This window comes from Syngnathus floridae, chromosome 3, assembly GCF_059516105.1.
Source record: "Syngnathus floridae isolate MCC-2025c chromosome 3, RoL_Sflo_1.0, whole genome shotgun sequence".
Classification (NCBI taxonomy): Eukaryota; Metazoa; Chordata; class Actinopteri; order Syngnathiformes; family Syngnathidae; genus Syngnathus; species Syngnathus floridae.
This window is the reverse complement of record NC_142415.1, coordinates 6,039,557-6,060,356: the sequence shown is the minus strand read 5'-3', so window position 1 is coordinate 6,060,356 and position 20,800 is coordinate 6,039,557. Positions and strand designations below refer to the sequence as shown.

Genomic DNA, 20,800 nt, shown 5'->3' with positions numbered 1-20,800 from the left:
TTCATCATGATCACACATGACAAAGTAAAATGCCGAGCAAGGCAAGGCATTAAAATCCAGAACCCCGGGCTGGGTGACATGGTGACCTCCAGTCAAGTCATCAAAATTCACTTGCACTCTTTCTGGATGGATTTTTTTTTTTTTTTTTTTTTTTTTTACTGCACTTTTGCAATTTACCAATTGGGATTCCTACACAGGGCGGTGCGGTGGCGTACTGGTTAGCCCGCCTGACTCACAGTTCGGAGGATGCGGGTTTGATTCCACCTCCGGCCCTTCCTGTTTGGAGTTTGCATGATCTCCCCTTGCCTGCGTGGGTTTCCTTCCACATCTTAAAAACGTACGTACATGGTAGCCTAATAGGGCACTCCAAATTGCCTGTAGGTGTGAGTGCGAGTGCGGATTGTTGTTTGTCTCTGTATGCCCTGCGATTGGCTGGCAACCAGTTCAGGGTGTCCCCCGCCTACTGCTCGATGACTGCTGGGATAGGCTCCAGCCCGCCCGCGACCCATGTGGGAACAAGCGGTACAGAAAATGGATGGATGGATGGATGGATGGATGGATGGATGGATGGATGGATGGATGGATGGATGGATGGATGGATGGATGGATGGATGGATGGATTTTGTCCACAATTTAGGGAGCGCGTTATCTGCGCCTCACGGCAAAAGCCATTGCTGTTATCCAATTTACTCACTGCGTGCTCATTTGATTTCTTCAGATTTAGGAAAATGCTAAGACACTGAAGCACAAATTAGACCAGTGGTTCCCAAACCTTTTCAGGCTAGCGCCCCCTTGGCTCCCCAGTGAATTCCTAGCGCCCCCCCCCCCCGTCGACTGACTCGTCCTACCGCACATGTTGTGTACAAATCGTCGTCCCCCCCCCATCGACTGACTCGTCCTACCGCACATGTTGTGTACAAATCGTCGTCCCCCCCCCACCCCCGTCGACTGACTCGTCATACTGCACGTGTCGTCAAGCAAACGTTCGAACTTCTGACTTCGACTTCGACTTCAGACTGCTGCCCCCCTACCGCCCCCTTTGTCCTCACCGCCCCCCTACCGCCCATTTCGTCCTCACCGCCCCCCCAGATCTTTCCACCGTCCCCAGGGGGGCGGTACCGCCCACTTTGGGAACCACTGAATTAGACTTACACAGGTTGGTTGAGTTCAATCACAATTCTTGTTCAGACAGCTCTGTTTTCAGGAAAGTACAATACAGCGCTGGGCCCTTCAAGAGCGGAAAGTCTCCATTCAGAAAAGGCAACGTTCAAGGTTCTTTGGTTAGCTTATATCAGCTGCACATGCCAGTGTAGGCCGAGTTTGATGGGTGATGAGTCTTTGGGGTGGGGCAAGTTTGCCATGGGAGTGGGTGCTGGTTATGGGCGATTCAGTGTGTATGGGGGCTGTTGTCTTCCATCCCGTCTTTCGGCCTTGGCGATCATCTTTGGCCGAGTCCTTGGCTGGCTCCCTCTGGCACCTGCTGGTTTTATCTCCACGTGACCTTCCTGTGAACATTCTTCTCCAATCTTGGACATACACTGTCGTACCTCATTCTTTCTTTGTTAGGCAAAATATTTCCCTCTGTGCAGAGCCTTCAGTAGTAATCAAAAACTGGCGTCTAGCATTAGTCAAAACATAAGATACAATCAATTACTGAACGGTCAAGACGACTCTGGCCGTGTCCATGATTTAGAGAAAACATCAGGCATGCATTACACAGTTCCTTAAGGTTCATTAAGGTCATATATCAAAAGACATTTGTTATTTCAAAGTGCTCAGAAATATCTATCAGATCATAAAGTTTATAAAAACCTTCCTCATTACCACTTATCAAAAATGTCTAGTTATGTCTTCTTTATTGATTTGGTGTGTAGGTATAATTATATGCTTAAAATGTTTCTTTTATTGATTTAATATGTGAATATACTTGTCTGCTTATGTACTTTATTCAATGAGGTTTGAGCAAATCTCTTTTTGTAGCGAGGCAGGACTTTTTGTATTTTGACTCCATTCCTTCAATGGATGGATGGCTGGCTGGCTGGCTGGCTGGCTGGCTGGCTGGCTGGCTGGCTGGCTGGCTGGCTGGCTGGCTGGCTGGCTGGCTGGCTGGCTGGATGGCTGGATGGATGGATGGATGGATGGATGGATGGATGGCTGGATGGATGGATGGATGGATGGATGGATGGATGGATGGATGGATGGATGGATGGATGGATGGATGGATGGATGGATGGATGGATGGATGGATGGATGGATGGATGGATGGATGGATGGATGGATGGATGGATGGGATTCCTACACATTTTCTATTTCTTATCCAAGTGCCACCAATGTAGTGGGTTTCCTGTGATTCACAGCATCGATCCTTAAGGGTACCTTGGGGGAGTTGAACACATGAAAATGCATGTGCGGAAATCCCATTACACACTTGCCAATGTTACAGAGCAGTAGTTTGCTGTACACATACATGTCTGGAAGGTAATCGACACCAATTTGAGCATTTTAAAATATATATATATAAAAAAAAAACTTTTCCTCACCCCCCGTGGGTGGTCTCTTTTTCCCTTCAAGCTCGGGTCCTCTACCAGAGGCCTGGGAGCTTGAGGGTTCTACGCAGTATCTTTGCTGTTCCTAGTACTGCACTTTTCTGGACTGAGATGTCAGATGTTTTTCCTGGGATCTGTTTCAGCCACTCCTCCAGTTTGGGGGTTACTGCCCCTAGTGCTCCAATGACCACCATCTATCTCGCCCTATCTCGACAAATGGGCGATATATATATATATATATATATATATACATATATTTAGATGCAAGTTTCCCAAAAAAGTGGAAGCTTTAAAGACCCACACAGAAAAAGTAAAGACGGCTCCAGTGAAGGTCTGGCAAAGCGGCTCAAGGGGTGACACTCAGAATTTTTGCTTTCTTTGTGCTCTAGACTTAATACAGTCATTGGCTGCATTTAACTTTATCCAGGTATGGGGCAATATAAAATAATAGTCTTATTTATTTATTGTCATTTTTCTGCTTTAGATAATCACAATTGTGTTTGTGACTGAGGTTCTTCCACATCAAAACACATCCACATATATTGGATTAAAATGTCTACTGAATGGTTACAAATTTTACAAACGGTCAGTCCTAAATGGGTCACTAATAGATAAAGAGATGTATGATGTCCAAACTTTGGTTAGTGTCTATAACCTTGCAAATACGTAGTGCCAAATATCAGTGACATGACTAGATCCAGGTATGCACATAATAAATGTTCCCGGAAGCAATAGGCAGTTACAAGCTGTCACAAGAGACACACGGTAAGCTGACAAAAGGATCATTTATAACAGAACTGAACAGAAAAAGGCGTACAGTTTATTTCAGTCATATCTTGATACGTGACACCGGGTACTTGCTGATCTACAACTGTGATGTTCTCCAGTTGTACTTGTTCTGATTGGTTCAAAATGTGGCAGAAAGAAGAAACAATCGTCCAAACATCTGTCTTGCTAAGAGAATGTTTTTTCTCAAAGCATTTCCGAGATTACTGTTTCGTTAGAAAGCAGTACTTGGAAGAGTCGAATGATCATCTCTGTCTGTTATCAGCTCCAAATTGTGAAATAATGTCAAGTCGACCTTGGTGCATCTCTCCTCTGACTCTGCTGCTATTTCCTCGCCTCTCTCCTCCTTCCAGAGCCTCTCGTACTCCTGCTTTAGCTCCTGATAGGAGCGGGAGAAGGTGTGGAAGATGGAAGTGGCAGGGAAGGCCATGATGAGGATTCCACTCAGGATACTAGTCAATGCCACCATCTGACCAGGGATGCTGCGGGGGACCATGTCTCCATAACCAACAGTTGTCATAGAGATGATTGCCCACCAGTAAGTGGCCGGGATGCTGCTGAAGCTGTGCTGCGGATGGGTGGCGGCGTACGGCGCCAGTTCGCTCTCTGCGAGGTGGACCAAAGGTGAGAAGAGAGTAACGGCCACGCAGACAAATAGCAGGAGTAGGCCAAACTCCCTCATGCTGCGCTGCATAGTCAGCCCCAGCGTTTGCAAGCCAAGGGAGTGACGAGCTAGCCGCATAACGTACAGGATGCGCAGTGCGCGCAGCAAGCGCAGAATGAGACTCAGTTTGTCCAGGTAGCCCCTTCCAGCACCCATGACCACTTCCTCCTCGGACTCGTCTCTGACATCCACCACCAGCGACACGTAGTACGGCAGGATGGCGATGGCGTCGACGATGTTGAGGGGCCCACGAGCAAAGGCCAACTTACTCTGGGCGTTGATAAATCGCAGCACAAATTCAAACGTGAACCAGGCTACACAGATGGACTCCACCACAAACATGCTGTGACACTTCTGGGAACACTCGCCCTGCAAGACACAGTTTGGAAATTACACTCAAAACGGGGGTTCCACCAAATGCATGAACATAAAAGTGTAAAAATGTCACTGCAGTTGTGATGTTACATACGCACCCTGGTCTCTTCATCTCTGAGGTCTGGCATGGTGCTGATACACAGGCTGACCACGGTGACCAGCACCATCATGACAGAGAGGCAAGCAAAACTCTTTCCTGCCAATCCTGAGTGAGGGTTTTCCACCACTTCCCGCAGCATCCAGATCAGCTTGCAGTGACCTCTCTCCACCTCTGCTATGTTTTTCTTCAGCATCATCCTCTTCTGTCTCCATTCCTCTTCTTTGCGCTCTCGCTCGGCTACCTCCTCCACACGGGTTATCATGCGACGACGGCAGCACCGCTCCATGTGACCTGGGTCAACGCCCCAGTAGTCAAGCTCGTCATGCAGCGATACGGCACACAATTCCCTGAGTAGACGCAATTTGCCTGCTGCGAGGAAGTTTAGGATGACCCTGAAAGCTGTGGGGTTGCGGTCAAAGAAGTATTCCTTGCATGTCTCATCATAATCATCGCAGAGGTGCGCAATCTCCTCCGGGGTGGTGCAGAAGCGCAGGCGTCCCAGGCGACTCTGGGGGAATTGCTCCAGTGTGCTCCAGGGGAAGGTATAGCGATTGCCTCCAACATTGACAAGGACTTGAAGGGTGTGATCTACCACATGCGAGGCCTTCGGCTCACGTAGAAGCTGGGCCCGCTGGAAGTACACCCCCTTGATTGTCTCTGTTTCAGGGATCTCTGTGAAGAATCGGTCAAGGCTACTGTCGTCACTGCTAATTGAGTAGGTGCTAAAGTCGTGGTTGGCATTGCTGATAATAGGCATTTTGTCTTCACTGTATGAGGAAGGACTGTAGGAGTGGCTGAGTGGATACTTTGGTGAACAACCACAAAGAAACCAAAAGCTGAAATGATAAAATAAAAAACACAATTTATAGTGCAAGTTCTTGGTCGTTTTTACCTTTGTGCCTTTTATTGACTTGTGATTAGTCTAGGCACGTTTCAAAACAGACACACTCTGGCCTGCAAAAACTAATACTGAAACATGCATGGTGACACAATACTATACCCATGCACACCTACTGCTCATGACCATTGTCATATTTTCAATACTTGCTGCTCATAATTTGGGCTATGGGAGCAATGTGTCTCCACTAGTCACAGTAAATGTACACTGTAAATATCCACTGAAATGCAAATTTTCATTGCCATGCGAGGACAAAACACATCCATGTAATATAAATACAAAATAAAAATGATGTGTGTGTCGGTAGATAAAGGAGTAAATTATATTTACTCACCTTAGAGGGCGTATGTGGTCTGTTGGAGCTCAGTTACATTTCTGTTTAGTGTCCAGCACATTTCCCAAGCTGTTGCGCAAACAAACACGCATCTCGCCCACGAAGACCGATTTTTTGGGGGACGTATTTGTGTCCATTTACCTTACAGTTTGTTAGAAATCCTACCGCTATATTGATAATCCCCGAATGTTTCTAAATGGTCTCTGAAGTTTCCATGGTAGACGCTCCAAAAACTGCACTACGCCAGCTTATGTGTAAAGCCAACATCAAGCTGTTGTGCCCGGCTCGTGCTCGCGTATCCACTGTTCGTCTGTGCTTCCAAGGAGGGACGAAATACGATTATGTGCCCTCCTCAAACCTGCTGCTGTATTTTCATCTGTGCTTGACAGCAGGACCATCCTCCCTCCTTTTTTCCTCCTCCCCTCCTCTATCTCAACCTTCGCCAGCACCAGCTCACTTTTCATGCACAGTGAGTACAAGCGGAAAAAAAAGACTGGAGATGGAAGTTTGTTTCTCGAAAATTACTCGTCTTTGTTTTTTTGCAGATGTTGCTATGGTACATACATGTTGCATCATTGGAGGACAGTTTTTGCCCTATCCCCCGCTTCCACAACAAATTTAATTATTCAAAATATAACAAAATGCAGTCACTTGATATGTAAATTAAGTTGTCTCGAGACATTAGTTTCATGGATTCTTGATCAAATAGAGCACCCCTAAAGTAGCTTTTTTCTCTTGTCCTCCCTTTTGAGGACCAATGCGTCACAGATTAAATACGTTTTAAACATATATGTAGATATGTCTTCCTTGAAATTGTTTTATACTTTTGGTTTTGTCATAGACATACTTGAAATAGTAATTAGGCTGAAGTTATGTTTCAGTCTCACCATACTCACTCAAACAGTCTAAAGCAGGGTTGTCAAACTTATTTTTTTTTCGCGGGCCGCATCATTGTCAGTTTCCTTCGGAGGGCCATTGAAATCCAAATATGTGTGGATGTCTCATATTATATATAGTGTAGACTGCACAACAAACTAGTGAGTAACTAGATGAATAACTAGTTTTCAAAACAGAGACTAATAAAGATTGTTAAAGTATTTCAAAAAACATGAATGGTAATAAAAATTGCTAGCAATATCGCTATTATTTAAAAGCGAAAACAATTTGTAATTTTAGCATTGACATGAATTTGATGCACAATTTGTCTTTGCGGGCCACATAAAATGATGTGGCGGGCCGTATCTGGCCCCCGGGCCTTGAGTTTGACACCTGTGGTCTAAAGGAAGAGAAAGATCCTGAGTCCTATGCAAGCACATCCGGGTGTCCTTGAGCAGCTGCTGTTTATCAGTAGGGGCAAGAGAAATATTGTGAAAGCGCTTTAACTACCTTGAAAGTAGAAAAGTGCTATCCAAGTGGAACCATTTTCAAACCTGTAAAATTATCAATTTAAGCACTTGACTTTCTTTCTATTAATCTACAAGTAGGCACAATATCCATACTCATCACTGCCCTATATACTTTAGGTATCAACTGTGTTTTGTTTTGATGTAGCCAAAGCCAGACTGACAAAGTTTGTGCAGTGAATGTCCAAACCGACAGGATTAATCTCAAAATAAAGCAGAGCTCTTCCTGTATCTGTATATGTCTCTCTCTCTCTCTCTCTCTCTCTCTCTCTCTCTCTCTCTCTCTCTCTCTCTCTCTCTCTCTCTCTCGCTCACTCACACGCACACACACACACTGGCATGATTCACATACCCGAATTACAAAACGCAGGTTGTTTTGGTCCATATCTAATCAGGCCATCAGCCTCTGTGAAGATGACATTCCTCCATAATCCTGTCCATTACATTAGTACGTAAAATACATGCTTATTACACACAATTTGGTGGCATGTTTTATTTGACCAGGAAGATTCAAATTACAGTATATTTTTGACCAGAGAGATTCGAATTACAGAATAGTTTGGATTACGTAATATAGCAAACAGCAATTACTTTACGACATTTGCAGGTTCATATATTTTTTGTGAGTTTAAATAGAACAACATTTACAGAAAGAAAAAAAATAAGAATAAAACTTGCCATGTTGGTGTTCCATATTAAATTAAAAAGACAAACCGAGGAAGCGTTGGGCACAAACATCGTCGAGATAAGTGTGCCATATTTTTACACCGTATACTTTTAGTGGTAGTGCTCAGAATGTTAATATTAAAATGTGACATCCAGGTTTAGTTGGAAAAAATGTGATTATCCCGATGCAACCCTTTTGCCCCACAATGAAGTACAGATTATTATCCGCCCTGAAGAAGTGTTACATTGTAATAAAACAACCTCTGACCTTTTGGTTGATGAATAGTGGGGATTACATGATAATCCACTCGCAGGAGGGACATAAAGGGGAGGCAAATTAGATCATGCTGGCACACAGCCAAGGCATCAGTAGCATGAAACTTGTACAAAGGTCGTAATTATTGCCGTATTTGTATAATCGTGAAAGCTACAAGGAATATGGAGATTTTTATTAAATTATTTTTGTAGTCAAGTTTATTGTATGTTTTTATTTTTTTTCAACGTATTGGGCTTGGATATGTGATTTTCTTGTCTAAACGTGTCTGCAACCACTGTGAAATGTTAATATATTTTAAATTGCAACATGAACATGCACATTTGTCTTAAAATAATAGTCCAACTCATTTCCTGACTGGGGTTGTGCAGATCGATACAAGTATTGATGAAATCGATACTAATGTAGGTATCGGTTTTACATCGATTCCAACAGGCTAGTATCGATCATTTGTTTACTTCTAGGATTTCAGTTATTTTCAAATAATTATTGCATGCAGCGACAGACATTTTATGTCAAGAATTATATTATGCTTTGTTTGAGCTTTTCTATCTACCGATGGGGTGTCAAGCTCTGGCCCGTGTGTCAAATTTGGCCCGCAGTGTAATTACATTTCGCCCACAAAGACTAATTGTGAATCGACTTTATGTCAATACTAAAATTGCAAATTGTCTTCACTTTTAAAAAATAGAGATGTTTCTAGCAGTTTTTATTATCATTCATCTTTTTAATAATTTGAACAGTTCTTACTCGTCTCTGATTTCAAAACTAGTTATTCATCAGTTTGTTGTGTAGCCTGTATTCCATATAATATGAGAGGTTCTTACATTTAGTATTTGGGTTGACAGTCATAATGGCCCTCCGAAGGAAACTATGACTACGATGCGGCTCGTGACAAAAATGAGTTTGACACTCCTGATCTACCAGCTAAGTATTTATTATTGTGGTACAGCATAAAATATACTGTCTGAGTGAGAATATCTTGAGGTTATCTGAGGTATGGCACAGCTCTAATTATGACCCAGAAAATGTTGTTTTTTGCCTAAAACATCTCCTCAGGATGCTGGCCACCTCTGCTTTAATTTGTTACATCTTTAGTTAAACAGATCATTAATTTCTACTCTTGAAATGAAATTATTAATACTCCAATCAGTGAAAAAAGACAAAAAAATGACGGGCAATTATTTTAGGAGGGTGACAATTTTACCACTAAAACGTGTTTATCAAATTACCATTCCACTAAGATGAGTTAAACCTGTTTATCAAACAGCTAGTAATTGCAGATAGGAAGGTGTGTCGGTAAAGGAGATACATTAAATGTGGCTAGAAAAAAGATAATCACACTTGACACTGACACACAGAGGATGTGGTTAGATACATCAGGGATTGCATCGTTGAGCGCAAAGAAAACCAAAAATAGTTTTTGTGCTTAATCCATTCAGCAGTCCATTTCCAGCACACTAGTGAACTTTGTAGGAGCTAAGTGAGATCCATTAAAGGGGTTGCTTTCAGAGGAAACCCAACGACAGTTATTATGTGAACTTTTCTAAGAAGCTGCCCAACTACAAGACTTTTAAAATTATGATTGTTTGCACTGTTTTCATGAACACTAAAAATATTGATCCAATTAGGTCTTGCGTGATAATGCTTCACACTTTCGAATGGAACAAATACTTTGACATGCGCAGATTGACCAAACATAACAGAAATAGTAGAAGAAGAAGCCGTGGTGACATCCATGTACACAGAACATTGGTCTATCCATTTCTACTTTAGATGTTTACGTTACTTTACATATTTTTCTCGTTTGTGCTGCAATGTATCCTCCAGAGCACACTTTTGTGTTTGATAGTATTGATTTTTAAGACATAAAGCTAAGTCTTGCTCCGAGCTAGCCTAAAGTCTAGTTTACTTTCAGTGCTGGAATTTGAATTTAGTTTTTGGGCTGAGCGCACGAGCGCTGTCTACAAAAAGAGAGCCCTATTAGTATAAAGACACTCCTCACTCAGCGATTACATTCATGAATAATTCAAACTTCCAGTCATCAATATCCGGTGTCAAATCAACTTCTGTCTGAAGGTAAAGAAAAGGTATAAATGTGAAAGAAAATATGTAAACCAATCTGTGAACAGTGCAAAGCACAAAAACCTGTAAACTCTAAAATCAGGCCTTGAAGGAAACATTCAATCAATGAATTTGAAACATTTTGTGAGCTCAATCACCAATATAACATTGAAGCGACAAGTGATAAACGTTGTATTCATCCATCCATCCATCCTTAACTGCTTATTCTCACAAAGGTTGCATCGCACACATAGACAAACAATCATTCACATTCACACCTATGGACAATTTGGAATGTTATAGAGTATTTATTTATTTATCTATGGGTTTTTTACTTTTCACTTCCTTATTTTTGTTTTGCCCTTTAAAAGTGGAGCAATTTATTTGCTCTGTGAAGCAGTCTGATGACGACTACTCCCAGTGTAGCTTGTTTCATTTGATTCTGTTTGGAAACCTTAAGCCTCTTTTGCAACTTAATTTCCTGATGGAGCTGGAGGTTAACATGGTTCAGTGGAATCAGTCTGTCAGAAGAAATTAAACTAAACTCCTGGGGAATTGCTTCAGTCTCTCAATTTGTGCCGAATCACCTGGGAGCTGTGCAGCGAGGCAACTGATAATTCACCCTTGATTCAGCACAATCAGTCTTCTCAAACATTGGTTAATTAACTACTGCATGCTTCCCATCCCAGCCGCATCAAGGCGGCTGAAAGTCCAGTTCCACACTTTAACATGTTGTGCAACTACAGTACACTTCATTAATATGTAGCAGAGCTTTACTTAAGCATTCAGGCTTTGTTTGTGTTGTTTTTCTGTCTCGTCTTTCTCATAATGTAATTAGGAGATGCTGGTTGCAGGAGGAAGAAACCCTCAGAAAGAATCAGATTATTTAGGCCAGAGGTCATATTACAATTATTGACAAAGCTGCTCTTGGAGCCACCGACTCATTTTACAAACTCTTCAAGTGCTGAACAAAATTAGGCAGTCTTGTCACCAAGACTGAGACAATTTTACCGCAAAAAGATTTCAGTCCCTGGGTGGTCTTCATATTCATATCAAGCAATAATAAAGTGAAATTACCAGAATTACATTTTGAGGACATGACAGAAGGGACATTAAAACATCTCAAGTATCAGCAATAAAGGACAAAAATACATAGAAGGGTTTTGCAGCAAATAAAAATCATTGAAGCAATTTTAGTCTGATTCAAAACAGATTGCCTTTCTGGCTATTTGGCAGCGACAGTGAGAACAAGTCAACAGCGAATGTCAACATCCCTCAGCATGGCAAACAGGCGGCTCAAAATACCACATAGCATCGGTGGTGCATGTTTGCTTGGGGTGTAACGGAAGGCTGACAGGAGTTCTATTTGTTTGTCAAATATTTGGAATTGAAAGAGGGTATTTTCCTTTCCGACCCTGAAGGCCCATGTTGCTATGAAAAAAAAAATACGTTGTGGGACATGTTATCTTTGTTTATCTCAGCAGGTGTATGTGTTTTTTTCTTTTTAACAAAAATTAGTCCATCAACACTCCATACTTTCTGTTCCAGTTAACAGCAACACTTCTTAATTTGGCAGTCGTGGACCATTAAAAGTCTATATACACAGCACAGGTAATGATAATAATAATGTATACTAATAATATTTGTGATATCATGCAACATAATAATACTGTGCATTACATATATGAAAACTAGTCTAACAACACTTTTGTGACGTTTGTGGCGATTGTAACGCATGGGAAAATGAGAACTATTCTGACTGTCCTGACTGTCACTGACATCAATAAACATTTAAATTCACTGGCATTACATTAAATATCCAAGGAAATGGTGCATGAAATCCTTTGAGATTTCCTGGTCAGAGATGGATTGAACTAAATGAAGAGAAGATTAAGTTTGGAACATTGATTTATGTCCTGTGAGCTCAATCACAGCCAAACGAGTCAGATGTACTTGATCAATTTGTAAGAATTGATTGCTAGGGGTTTTTTTTCACCACTATAGACCATTTTTCCCATTCTTTTAAATGTAAGGTTCCCAAGCATATAGTACCATCCATGCTTGCAAAGGGAAAGAAGATAGCTAAGCCACCAAAGTGCGCAATATCAACATTGACTCACTGACTCTGCTTCACACTTCCAATTTATGCAAAGAGAGAGGCTCACACCTCCCATCCATGTTGTTTTCCGCCTGAGCACACATTAAAAGCAGGGAATGCAAATATAATTGCGTCACATGCTGTCTTTTCCTCTGCAAGACTGAAATATTGGATATGATGTACAGCATGTATGCATGATGTCTCATTTGCTGATTACAATGTGCCATAGACAACGACTACTACTTCGCCATAGTAGCATTAGTAAATCAAAATTATATAACAAACGTGCAGGAGCATGAAGCCTACAAACATCCCAGATTAAAGTGAGAGAGAGAGGTACAGTATATCTGTGTAAGATGGTACACAACTGAGTAACATCTAGTTAAAATGTTCACATTCAAGGACATCCATTTAAGGTTGTCCTGTATACAACAATCAGTCCTGATTTGTGTGTATGTATGTGTGTGTGTGAGTGTGTGTGTGTGTGTGAGTGTGTGTGTGTGTGTGTGTGTGTGTGTGTGTGTGTGTGTGTGTGTGTGTGTGTGTGTGTGTGTGTGTGTGTGTGTGTGTGTGTGTGTGTGTGTGTGTGTGTGTGCGTGTCTCCTATTCAGTTCTGATTTGTGCGTGCGCCTGTTATTATTATTCATATGGCAATAAATAGAGAAAAGAGCGCTATTATTAATCAGAGCATAGAATGATGTGACACCAGGCTTATGCAAATTGGACATTTTCAATCATTGTCTTTGAAAATAGACAGATAATGTTGTTTCATAATATTGGATGTGAATTTCTGACCATCACTGATTTTCATGATGCATATTAAACAGCTCCACAGTGATGATCTCTGCTTCTCACCCACTTACTCCCTCTTGTGCTCTGTTGCTATTCATGTGGCGCGGCACTGAGTCAAAGAATGAAAACATGTTAACATCTATGTTCTGCATGTCATTCTACAAAAGTATGTCAACCGAAAGCAGTTCCATGCAGTTTTGAGCACTGTAATCCGATGCCATGTTATGCTTCTACAGGGATACTTGACCAGAAAGTGGCCCATTATCCTGCTACAGAAGATGTTCACCCACTCAGCACCCCCACGTGCACCACTCAGGCCACCTCACACACACACGCACACACACACACACACACACACGCAAATGTGCATGATATAGTAAATTCCTGTGATGAAATTAGACTCCAAACAATTACTTATTAGTCTTATCTGGTTGTTGTTATTGCAAAACAAATGTTTATCATATACTATGTAGGTTGGGCTGATACAGCAGTAAAACATCTAAACAACTGTCAGAGAGGGAAAGGATTTGCGATCACAAATATTTGACTTCATTCGTGTGGTTGAGTATGTATCATGATCAAGTTATTAAGAAAAATTAAGAAACGGGTCTTCATAATGGAGACAATTTATTTTAAGCACATATTACTCATTATCTTTTATTGTGTCTTAATAATCATTCTCTTATCTCACTTAATGCTGGTGGTCTCAGGAACGATGTTAAAAGAAAATTGTTTTTTATTTCATGAAAGCACTCAAGCAAACTGTATTCTTCTCCAAGAAACATACTCTACTATTGATGAAGATGAAAAATTCTGCTCCAATTGGTGGGGAGATAAAGTTATTTTATGTCACGACTCTTAACAGTCTGTTGGGGTGGCCATTTGATTTCACAATTTTGATGGAAAAGTAAATAATTTATATAAGAATAGGAATGGATGCTGGGTGTTTTAGAAATTAGTAGCTGCTTCTTAATGATAGGGAATGTTTATGTTTATAATTGGTATTTATAACAGCTCAAAACAGAAATGTCTTACTTGAAATATAACTCAATATAATCATTGTGTGGCGGCTGTGGCTCAGGCAGTAGAGCGGGTCGTTTAGGAGGGTTGGCGGTTTGATCCGAGCTCTGTCACATGTTGTTGTGTCCTTGGGCAAGACACTTCACACACCTTGCCTCCAGGTTGCCATTGTAAATGAGAAAGTGTTCTCAATTGGCTCACCTGGTAAAACATTGAATTAAAAAAAAAAAAAATCAAGCAAACAGTACTGCAGCTAGAATATAATCTTTGACATGGTTTCAGATGAATGGCTTAATACTGTAAGCACCTGTCCAAATTTATTACTCATCTTCCAAAGCCTATCTTGAATCATTTCTGCCAGGAATTCAACATTTTGTATCCTTGTAGGCAAGCAAACCAGGACAAGCAAATATTCTCTTGGAATAAACCAAATGGTTCTTACAAATCATTACTTGATTTTAAATGCTTCTGCTCAGTGGAATTGGGATACTAGTATTTCTGCTGTGCCTCTAAAATTGATGCTAAATCCTATCTGAATTTCATCTCTCATCCATCCATTTTCTGAACCACTTACTCTCACGAGGGTCACGGACATGCTGGAGCTTATCCCAGCTGACTTCACGCAGTGGGCGGGGGACATCCTGACCTGGTTGCCAGCCAACCATGGGGCCCACATAGACGAACAACCATTCTCACTCACACTTACACCTACGGGCAATTTGGAGCCGTCAATTGGCCTACCATGCATGTTTTGGGTATGTGGGAGGAAACCGGAGAATCTGGAGGAAACCTACGGAGGCAAAGCAAGACCAGAGCTGGAATCGAACGCACAACCTCTGTACTATGAAGCGGACGTGCTAACCAGTGCCCACCGTGCTTTCCTTCATGATCCCTCAAATAAAAAAAAATTGGTTGATTGAATTGATTGAACATTTATTGATCCCCGGGGGTTGGGAAATTCAGGCCCCAGCAGTATTCATACCACAGAGCGGGTGTATAAAAGACACACAGATGGCATGAGCGCAACTCAATGGGCTCTTATAAGGCTTGCCACACAACGGCGCCACAAAGAAAACCAGTAAGTGTGAAAATTAAAAGCCATCAAAGCAATGCAACAAGACAAAGGAAAAAAAAGGCCAACCAGCCCCCCTAAATATCAAAGAACACCCCAAAACACACAAAATAGCCTCCACGGGGTCCATAAACAGGTGTAAGGGCAGTCAAGTTCAACGGCGCCCAATGGACCGTGGTCGTGAATCGGTGAAAACATCACAAAACAGGCAAACGTGTGAGCAGCGTCCTGGGCAAAATCACTTTAGAAGAATCTCTTGATAAAGCCCCAAGGTGTGACTGTTTTACACACAGTCTGGATTCATAAAAGGCCGATCCTTACGGAACAAGATTCATTTAATTTGAGATCTTATTGATTAGAACCGTTTAATTGAAGGTGAAGCATTCCTTCTGTTCCTTGATTTTGACAAGGCAATTGATATGGTCAAGCATGGTTTTAGTATTTCTAATCTTGGAAATTTCTTAATTTTCTAATTCTTGGAAAATATTGGATGTAAGTTTAAAACACACTAACAGCTCGATGTCACTGCCTTATTGTACCTCCCAAAGATTTAATAGAAATAAGGGTATTATACAAGGATGTCCCACAAACACTCTCTTGTTCATAATGGCAATTCTTTCTATTTCAAAATCAAAACAGCGAGTTTGGTAAGCTATGGGTAGTGGGTCTGCAGCTATCAATCTGCCAACTCGCAATGACACTACCATTTTATTCTTTAACACTGTCAACAAAATCCCTCAAATTCTTGGCATTGTTGAAAGCATCTAGTTTCTTAACATTATAACATTTATTTGTTTTCTAATTTTGAAAACAATGCTCTATAACATCGACATTTAATATTCCTATTGAAAATACTGTGAAATACCTACATGTGTCTACAACAAAGAACAATCAAGAATTAGATTACTTAAATTCCTGGAACAACAAAAATGATTTATTATTAAATGTCATTATTATTATTGGTCAATTAAATGTACAGTAAGTATATGAAATGTAAGGTCCTTTTTTACTGTGGAAAAATCTCCAATCGTACTTCTCCATCCACTTCATGGAAAGCAAGAATGTAATTTTGAAATAATTTATAATAAATTAATAATAATGTAATAATTAATAATAAAAAACGAAATGAGGAAACGATTCCAGTAGTATTATGGCTCCACCCACACGCTACTAACGTACATCTCGCGATATTTGGTGCATTTAAATAGCGCGATCGCCCCGCTTCACTTCCTTTCTTTCTTCCCTTATCTGTGAAGGTGCAACAGTAATCGGTCGTCCCGAACAGGGTTCATCCGACACCATCACCAATCAAGCCGAACTGAGCTCAACCTCGATACCAATATGCCTCCCAAATTCGACCCCGGCGAGGTAAAAGTTGGTACGTTTATCCAGTCAAATGGTATTTAAAGCAGACGCTTGTTTGACAATCAAGATGGACTCGCGCTCTGTCGACCTCACCGCTGCACATTCACCATGGTAATATTTGGATTCGACCTGTGACTGACGTCCATGTGATTGATCGCAACTTTTATTGTAACTTAATCCCGTTGATGTGTTAAATTTAGCAACGCGAACGACGCACGACACGACCGACCCATTCGTGCGCTGCACGTGGGCTAACTGCTAGCGGCTAACTGGTAGCTGCTTTCGATAATGGCGGCGCAATGGTGTTCTAACCATGTTCCAACATTTAACAAATCTGACACTGATAGTACTGGATAAAATATTGTAGTGGGTGCAACAATGTGGGTGAAAAAGGTTGAGCCATTGGTTTAAGGTAAGATTATCCCTGCATGGTGTTTGATTGACACGTTATTGTCGCAGCAGCAATGCATATGCAAGCTTTTATGCAATTCAACAGTGCCCACATTTTTGTTTAAATGGATGCCATGCGTAAAGGCAGTTGAGCCATGTGATTCTTTATTTCTAATTAAATAGATATATTATGTAAATGCAAACAAAGATATTTTGTTGTACTAAATATTAGACACAAGTCACTCAACGCAAACGTTGCCCTATACAGTTTGCACTAATCGGCTTGATTCGACATGAATTTTTAAATCACATTTTGGAAACTGATATGTCTTGCAGTGTACATGAGATGCACAGGAGGAGAGGTTGGTGCCACATCAGCCTTGGCCCCCAAAATTGGACCCCTGGGTCTGGTAAGTGTTTTGCCAGTGCTCTACACAAGCCAAACAGCCTCCCGCCACTATGCCTGTCTGTCAGTGACCCGGTGTAATCCAGTGGAGGCTTAGAGTGACCCAGCTTTTAGGAAACAGTGCTGCCCCAAACAAGTGGTCAACCCTGTGCCAAAAGTCTGGAACACTCCTTGTACTGTCAAATATTTCTGTGCCTTTGTAACATTTATCAAAGAGGAAGGAGTTGACATTTTCATTCCCCACCCTGTTTAAAAGAGGCAAGTTGTCACAAATATTTCATACACTAGATAGTTTGTGTGAATTTGCCTTTTGTTCTCTTGCAGTCTCCCAAGAAAGTTGGTGATGACATTGCCAAGGCCACCAGTGACTGGAAAGGCCTGAGGATCACCGTGAAGCTGACTATCCAGAACAGACAGGCAGCGGTATTGACACTTTTGGGTTCATTGAATTGAGGACATGCTTCATTCCCATTCCTTTTTTTGACTTGTGAGGATTCAAGCATAATTGATGACCAAGTCTTGCGCTTTTCTTTAGATTGAGGTGGTTCCGTCTGCCTCTGCGCTTATCATCAAAGCGCTGAAGGAGCCCCCTCGTGACCGGAAGAAGGTCAAGAACAGTAAGTTACTGCTATTGAAACAATTATCGTTGCTAATATTTAATGAAATATCTATAACCTCTATGGTGTCTTGCAGAGCTCTAGCACTTGGCAAAATTCACAGGTTAATGACCTACAGCACACTTGATGTGTACTAAACTCTTGTCTAAATTTGTTGGAGGGGCACAGGAATGGCAACATTTGGAAATAAGTCGCACACTAGAGCTGTACTTGGTTGTGAAGTGTCAGAATTCATGAACTTGTATGCAATTTCCACCCCCCTCAACATGTCTTCTTAATCTTTGTTTTCCCCCAGTCAAGCACAGTGGAAGTGTGACCTTCGATGACATTTTGGGTGTTGCTCGTGTCATGCGGCCTCGTTCCATTGCTAGGGAGCTGTCGGGTGAGTTGAATTTTGCTGGACTGGACTCGTATATCCAAGGCCCTGTATTACTGCAATTGTTTGTGCGACTTAGCCTCCCGCCACTATGCCTGTCTGTAACAGTGACTGAGTATGATCCAGTGGAGGCTCAGATTGACTCAGCTTTTAGGAAACAGATTTGCCCAATGTAATGGACAACTCTGTGCCGTAAAGTTTGGAACACTATTATAGGATTCATACAACTAAATGCCCCAATCGGTGTCCAAATAGCTAAGGTTGAAAGAAATTTGATTTGTTTCATTGAAATGGCTGTTTTGTTTTGCCAGGAACCATCAAGGAGATTTTGGGTACAGCTCAGTCTGTTGGCTGCACCATCGATGGTCGTCCTCCTCACGATGTCATTGATGACATCAACAGTGGCAAAATCGAGTGCCCATCTGAGTAATAAAATGTTGGAAATTGAATCACTTTGCCTCTTTCACACATTCACAAATAAATCATGAAATAGCCTGGTGTGAGAAGCTCAGTAAAAAATGACTAGAAAATGTTCATTTTAGTGGGGAAAAATTTTATATCGGTCAGCTATTTGCTTTTGAGTCCACCTGTCACATCACCCCCGTTCTTCACAAACTGCACTGGTTTCCCATCAAGTACCGCATAGTCTACAAAATCCTTCTCAACACATGTAAAGCAGTCCATAACCTGCTGCTCTTATTATCAAAGCGCTGAAGGAGCCCCCTCGTGACCGGTATGCTTTTCTTACTGCGCATGTGCGAAATGATTCAGTCACTTTAATGGGGTCACGTTGAGGTGTACAAGTAAAGTCTAGTGAGCCACAGTTGTCGTTGTTCAACATCACATGTGGGTAGCAGAGGATGGTTAACTCTTTACCTTGCAAAAAGGCTGCTTTAATGTACATAGAGTTCAGCTGCCAAGTCTTTGGAGATGTAACATCAACCCTAATCATTTTTGAAGACCCTGAGGCACATGTGGGTGAGTCCTTTGGGAGCTTGTCTGTGTCCATTTCCTCAAAGCCTTTTGCAACTAATCTGGCTTTAGGTACGACCCCCTGTGGTCTTTCCTTGGGTGTGCACACCCACCCACCTTGTGGAGATGCATTTCTGACCTTCATCTTTGACCTCTTCAAACACATTGTTCTGTTTCCAGTTGCTGAGTTCAGCATGTTTGGCAGAAATGAAGGCATCATCATTCACAATCAGTATGTCCTCAACATGGCAGTCTGTACATAAATCAGCATGCTCAGTTGGATCCAGCTGAAGATTGTCCACTTGTCCTAAGTCCACAAATCCAGTCGTGCCAGCAATTTCCTCAGGTTCTATATACTGTAAATTGTACCAGTTTTTGTATGTTCCAGTGGACTTTCCTGTCCGGCTGAGGATTTTTCCGGTTTGTGCTTGGCCACTTACACTGTCTGCATATGTGACTACCTGTCCAGTTTTCAGCTTTAGTCCTTTAATAGTATTTGAACGTGCTGATGTGTGAGGGGGCTCAATGTTATCCTTAGCATCTTCATCGTTTGAGGGTCCCTCTTTTTCACTTTCATCTACAGTGTTATTTTCAAAAAGTCCTGTTTCTGGTAAGGGGGCATTTTCACTTCTCATTAACGGCTCATCTCTTTCCCATCAACCCTTCGAAGTCTGGATTGATGCACACGGACATAAGTGCCCCCCTGGCGAACAAATATCACCAACACCATCTTGGCCGATGACCACACCTGGACCTTTCCACTCTGTCGAATCCACCTGTTTGTAGTCATCTTTATCCCTTGTTTCATATAGGTCATCAGTGGGTCGCTGTTGTTTATGAAGGGCTCTTTGGATCCACTCAGAGCATTCTGCTTCTGTGAAAGCTTTCCTTGTGGCATGCAATGCTGAGATGTGCTGAGCTATCCATGTAGACATGCTTGTCTCTTCCAGAGCTGGCGGCTTATCAGTGAGAACTGACAGCAGATTTTCGTTCTGCCCGAACACAAGTTGGTTAGGACTGTAGCCATGCACATTATGCATAGAGTTTTTTGCCATCAGGGCCCAGTCAAGGGCTGTCTTCCAATCACATCCGTTGTCTCTCTTGACTTTCAACAGGATTTCAGTGAGGGTTTGATTATGTCTTTCTAAGAGGCCATTGATCCATGGGGCTATACGCTGCAGTTGTTTTCACTTCCATGTTAAAGCTTTCAGCCAAGTCCCTCATTTCTTCATGACTAAATTCACCCCCATTGTCAGTGAACAGTCTGCGTGGAGGGCCATGAAGACTTACTTATCCAGCAGTGAATAAAGTGCTTCACAATTTCTTTGGGGTTCTTTCTTTGTGGTAATAATGCTCCCTGCACTGAATCTTGTGAAGTGGTCAATGGTATGCAAATACCACACCCCTGGCTCTAGCTCATGTAAGTTCATAGCTACAGTTTCATTGTAGGCTGAGGCCATGGGTAGACCTACTGCTGGCTTTTGCTTTGGCTTACTATACCTGATACATGTCTCACAGTTGTATACAATTTCATGCAGGATTGTGATGCATTCCTCGTCAGTATTACCTGAGCAGGTCAGTA

At 41.8% G+C, this 20,800-nt stretch overlaps 2 protein-coding genes, 1 long non-coding RNA gene and 2 other non-coding genes across 6 annotated transcripts; 4 read left to right on the top strand and 1 right to left on the bottom strand.

Moving 5' to 3' along the window:
- Positions 1-1,161: 1,161 nt before the first annotated feature.
- Positions 1,162-6,110, bottom strand: kcng4b (potassium voltage-gated channel, subfamily G, member 4b). The gene is made up of 3 exons (XM_088371263.1): positions 5,704-6,110; positions 4,470-5,307; positions 1,162-4,365 (listed from the first exon to the last, which is right to left on the bottom strand). The coding sequence occupies exons 2-3, from the start codon at positions 5,226-5,228 to the stop codon at positions 3,547-3,549; spliced, it is 1,578 nt and encodes a 525-aa protein (XP_088227389.1). The 5' UTR covers positions 5,229-5,307; positions 5,704-6,110; the 3' UTR covers positions 1,162-3,546.
- Positions 5,784-14,254, top strand: LOC148400188 (uncharacterized). Its single transcript, XR_015857536.1, has 3 exons — positions 5,784-6,172; positions 11,659-11,721; positions 13,237-14,254. It is a non-coding gene; the product is annotated as an uncharacterized LOC148400188 (long non-coding RNA).
- Positions 14,255-16,304: 2,050 nt separating this feature from the next.
- Positions 16,305-18,695, top strand: rpl12 (ribosomal protein L12). Of its 2 annotated transcripts, none has more exons than XM_088371974.1 (6): positions 16,305-16,470; positions 17,184-17,257; positions 17,578-17,676; positions 17,789-17,870; positions 18,166-18,252; positions 18,558-18,695. In XM_088371974.1, the coding sequence occupies exons 1-6, from the start codon at positions 16,434-16,436 to the stop codon at positions 18,674-18,676; spliced, it is 498 nt and encodes a 165-aa protein (XP_088228100.1). In that variant the 5' UTR covers positions 16,305-16,433; the 3' UTR covers positions 18,677-18,695. The 2 variants fall into 2 exon arrangements, with proteins under 2 accessions (XP_088228100.1, XP_088228102.1); XM_088371976.1 differs by having other exon boundaries at positions 16,421-16,568.
- On the top strand, positions 17,298-17,423 carry LOC148400187 (small nucleolar RNA SNORA65). Its single transcript, XR_015857801.1, has one exon. It is a non-coding gene; the product is annotated as a small nucleolar RNA SNORA65 (small nucleolar RNA).
- On the top strand, positions 18,329-18,456 carry LOC148400186 (small nucleolar RNA SNORA65). Its single transcript, XR_015857802.1, has one exon. It is a non-coding gene; the product is annotated as a small nucleolar RNA SNORA65 (small nucleolar RNA).
- Positions 18,696-20,800: the final 2,105 nt, after the last annotated feature.

What these genes read in the sequence shown, in the direction of transcription:
- rpl12 (XM_088371974.1), top strand. Translation starts at nt 16,434, where the DNA reads ATGCCTCCCAAATTCGACCCCGGCGAGGTAAAAGTTG. An exon ending in AAATTGGACCCCTGGGTCTG is followed by an intron (nt 17,258 to 17,577) that starts GTAAGTGTTTTG and finishes GTTCTCTTGCAG; the next exon opens with TCTCCCAAGAAAGTTGGTGA. An exon ending in CATTGCTAGGGAGCTGTCGG is followed by an intron (nt 18,253 to 18,557) that starts GTGAGTTGAATT and finishes TTGTTTTGCCAG; the next exon opens with GAACCATCAAGGAGATTTTG.
- kcng4b (XM_088371263.1), bottom strand. Translation starts at nt 5,228, where the DNA reads ATGCCTATTATCAGCAATGCCAACCACGACTTTAGCACCTACTCAATT. An exon ending in TCAGAGATGAAGAGACCAGG is followed by an intron (nt 4,366 to 4,469) that starts GTGCGTATGTAA and finishes TGTGTCTTGCAG; the next exon opens with GGCGAGTGTTCCCAGAAGTG.